The following is a 4,185-nucleotide window of genomic DNA, read 5'->3' on the forward strand; positions in this document are numbered from 1 at the left end:
CGGTCTCTACTTACACGTCGTTGGCGCGACGTGACGCAGCACACTCTCCCTCGCCCCCATGTCATTCTCCAGCAGGAACTCCTTCCACTTCTCTTCGTAGCCGCACAGCAATGTGTCAACGGCGCGCAGCAAAGCGGACCGCAGCACCGCCGCGTTGATGGCGGTGAAGTCACCACCCCCGCTGCTGCTGCTGCTGCTGGGCTTCCTGCCGCCGCCCCTGACGGCAGTGCGGAGGGGCAGAACGACGAAAACAGGACTTGGCGCATTTCTCTGCATGGCAGCCCCACTGACGGCGATGCTCGCACGGGCTGCGTTGCCCACCTCATGGCCATCACCGCGGCCAAAGAAGCCGCGCACCGTTTTCGGCGCCCCGCCGACGTGCCTGGTGCTGCTGCTGTCCATGTTGCTCGTACCGCGCCGCTGCATGCACGAGTCGTGTGCAAACGTCGTCTCGCGCTTCGCACCACCAACCGTGCGGCGTATCGTGCTCTGGTACGCGCGACGCCAGGCTGGTGCCTCCTCCTTCACTGCTGCCTCCGCTGCCGCTGCTGCGCCCGCTGAGCGTCGCCGCCACTCCGCCCAAAAGAAGTCCTCCACCGTTTGCTGCAAATTCGCGTCCTCGGCGGCGCTGGCAGCGTGCAGCACGACGAGAACACCGGCGAGAAAGACTCCCCGCTGCTCCGCCGCGTGCTGCACCAGCAGCTGCAGCGTGTCGAGGCCCGCTTCGTACTCCGCCCGCCTCGTCGCGTCGAGTGCAACAACAGCAGTAAGATGCTCGACAGGCCCACCCGTGGATGTGCCGCGCGGTGCCGCCCAACGCAGGCGCGGCACATCGCGACAGTCCACGCCGTACAGTGAAAGCTGTGTATGCAACAGCGCCTCCTGCAGCCGGGGATGTGCCGCCGCTGCTGGTAGTGGTGGGTGCTGCTCCGCTGCTGTTTGGGACAGGCGTGTTGCTGCTGCTGCTTCCGCGGTGCGCAGGGAATGGAGCTGCTCCCACAGGCCAATCTGCTCGCCGCCATCGGCGTCGTCTTCCTCCCCCTTTTCTTCCTCCTTTGTCGAGTAGACGGCGCCCCGCGCGAGGAGGCACGCACCATCCCGCTGGGGCAGCAGCAGCGCGGCAATCATGCGCCCCAGCGAGAGTGGCTGCATGGATGTTGCGGCCGTCAGCGCGGCATCGGGGTCGGTGCCTGTCAGCAGCGCACCCAGCGCCCCTTCCTTCAGCGTACCGCGCACCACTGAGCGGCGCAGCGAGCAGCGGGCTGCACCATCGCCGCCGCATTTACCATTATCATCCGCGTCGTCACCGCTGTCAGCTTCGCGCATGCCACTGCCGAAGACGACCACCGTGGAGGCGAGGCGCAGCACCGGCATCTCCACCGCCACACCAACAGCAACAGGCGGCTGCTTCTGCAGCTGCAGCTTCGGATGTGACACGATTGTGGGCGTGAAGCCGCGACAAATCCACCCCGCTAGTCCGCTCGCCTGCGCGTCGGGATCGCCGCACAAAACCTCAGACATATACCTGCTCGCCGCCGCGTTTCCGAATGAGGCGGCGAAGAAGCGGATGAGGTATTTGGTGAAGCTGCGCATCCACTGCGGTGCGTCATCTTCCACCGCCTCGCTCGCCTCCGCCAGCAGTGATGAAAAGAACTCTTGCTGCTGCAGCGAGGCACGGTGGGAGGGGGCGGGCGCGGTGGATCCGCACGGGGCGCTGCGCTGCCTCTGCAGGTACGCACGGACCGTGTCCTGGTACGACGCCGCTGCACACTTCATGCTGGCTGTTGCCTTCAACGGGGACGGCAGACGTCGCTGCTGTGCCTTACTGGCAAGGGCGGGGGAGGAGGCGGAGGACACTGCAAACGTCACCTTCCGCATGCCATGTGGATCATATGGCGCCTGCTGTTGCGGCGGCGGTGCCTTCTCCACCCGCAACCGCCGTGGCTGAGCTTCAGCGGACTCGTCCGATGATGACTCTTCCTTCTCGATCGGAAGCGGCACGCTGTGCTCCGCCCCGAATGTCTTGCGACTGTTATCAAAGGCCTTTTCTTGTTTCTCTTCACGAGTTAACGGCAATGGAAGGGTGGTGAATGACGCGGGTTCCTCCCGCCGCCGCTTCGAGGGCGCCTGTTCGCCCTTATTTTTCTCTTCCTCGTCCTCTTCTTCCTTCTCCGCCTCCTGCTGCTGCTGTTTGGGACGCTGTAAGGCAGCCATCGGTACGCGAGAAGAGGCGCTTGGGAAGAAAGGGAAAGACGCTGCTGCTGCTGCTGCTGCTGGCGGAAGTAAAGGTTGCCGGCCTCCGTCCGCCTGCAAGACAACGCCCGCTTCCGCGTCATCGGCGGACGTGGCAGTGAGGCTCGTCGGCGTCTCGACGGTGGCCCGCAGGCTTGGCGACATCTCGCCAGGGTAGTCGCTCGGCAGCGGCGTCACCTCCACCATGGCCTTCTGCGGCAGCAGGCTCAACCACGGACCCGCAGCCTGCTGCTGGTGTTGGTTCTGTTCTTGTTGCTGTTGTTGTTGTTGCTTTTGCTTTGGTTCGTGTTTCGGCTCCTTCCCGCCGTGCGAGACCGGCGCATTGTTTGCGTCGCCGGCGGCATCCTGCTTGCGTGCGGATGGGGCTTCCATACACTCTTTCTTTTGCAGCTCCTCGCGCATCTTCGCGTACATCGAGTCGCCTCGCAGCGAATTCAACAGCGCCTTGGCTTCGTGCAGCGCCTTACCCTCCTCCTCCTCCTCATTGTTGTTGTCGTCGTCGTCACCCACCGCCCCTTCCGCCTGCGTTGTCTCCGTGTTGTCGCCAACGTTGGTGCTCCTGCTGCTTCCCCTGATGCTCTCATAATCGTCGAAGATGGAGCTTTGTGTCGACTTGCTCTCGCAGTCCATCGCCGCCAGGATGGCGCGCCGCCTCCCCTGCGCCATCTCACCACTCCAACTGCTCTCCACCTCCTCCTCCTCCTCCTCGTCATCATCCCTATCATCATTGCCAGCATCGTCGCCGACTGCGTTGCCAGGGCGATGGTGCGAAACGTGTGTGGCGTTCCACAGCAGCATCCGCTCCCGCGTCTCCTGCACATCGGCGAACCACTCGTTCCCCGCGTCCGTCAGCTCCAGCGCGGCGACGTCGGCGTTGTACGGTGGGCAGTACGGCTCCAGCAGCTGCATGAGATTCACCGGGCACGTCATGCAGCTCAGGTCGGCGTGCGGCGAACCCGCCACGTCTGGGCCGAGCTCGTCGGGGAACAACTCGAACGCGCGGTGCCAGACCGTGAATCCAAAGAACTCCGGCATTGTCGGCAGGCACAGCCGCGGCTTGCCGCCGGTGTCCTCAAGGTGGCGGTATATGGCCTCCTGCGTCGTGTACGGCGTCGCGTCGGGGCGGGCGATGTGAAGCAGCGTGTGGTCGTCGCTCAGCTGCGCTGCCAGCCCCATCGTCTCAAGCAGCTCCACGCAGTGCGCCGGCTGCAGCATCAGCAGGTCCGCGAGATCCGCAATTGGCATGTCGCCGCGGAGACGCGTCCGGTTGTAGACCACCGCGTTCGCCGTGACAAGGTCCACCACAGCACGAAATCGCGCGTAGGAGAAGGACTGGAACACCATCGCCCGCTGCAGCACCGTCAGCGGCTCACTGCGACAGAGGTGGAAGAAGCGGAACCACTCGCGCTGGCACCAGCTATGGATGAGCTTCAGGGCAGTGCGCACGTGGCGGGTGCGGGACATACGGGGCAGGTACGCCAGCTCGCGGTACACGCTGCCAAAGTCGACGCTGCTCGCTGGTGACTCAAAGACGTGCATCGGCTCCGCGTCCCCCATCCGCTCCACCACACTGACGCGGCAGAAGCCGGCGCGGTTCTCGATCTTGTTGAGCTGTGAAAGCCCGTAGAAGAGAATGATGGCGGAGAACATCTCCGAGTTGCACAGCCGCTGTTCCGCGCGGTATGAGAGCACCAAGTCGCTGAAGCACTGTGCAATGGACTCCAGGAAGTTCTGCTTCTCCACCATGAAGAGGCGGCAGCCTTGCACACTGCGGCAGAGGTTCGCCCCACCCACCGCGAGCGCGGCAACGGTGAACTCCAGCCACTGTAGCCGCCGCCGCGACTCCCGCACGCGAGCTGGCAGCACACCGCCAGCGTAGTCGCGGCTGCTGTGCGACTCTGCTCCCACCGGCGGCAGCTGCGGCACCCAGTT

The 4,185-nt window shown here is 64.6% G+C and overlaps 1 protein-coding gene across 1 annotated transcript; it reads right to left on the reverse strand.

The window, feature by feature from the left end:
- Nucleotides 1–6: 6 nt before the first annotated feature.
- DQ04_06101030 (hypothetical protein) lies at nt 7–3,999 on the reverse strand (the record flags this gene model as incomplete). The annotated part of the gene is made up of 1 exon (XM_009314537.1): nt 7–3,999. One exon carries the CDS (start codon nt 3,997–3,999, stop codon nt 7–9), a length of 3,993 nt encoding a protein of 1,330 aa, XP_009312812.1.
- Nucleotides 4,000–4,185: the final 186 nt, after the last annotated feature.

This window comes from Trypanosoma grayi, assembly GCF_000691245.1.
Source record: "Trypanosoma grayi strain ANR4 Tgr_610_V1, whole genome shotgun sequence".
Taxonomy (NCBI): Eukaryota; Euglenozoa; class Kinetoplastea; order Trypanosomatida; family Trypanosomatidae; genus Trypanosoma; species Trypanosoma grayi.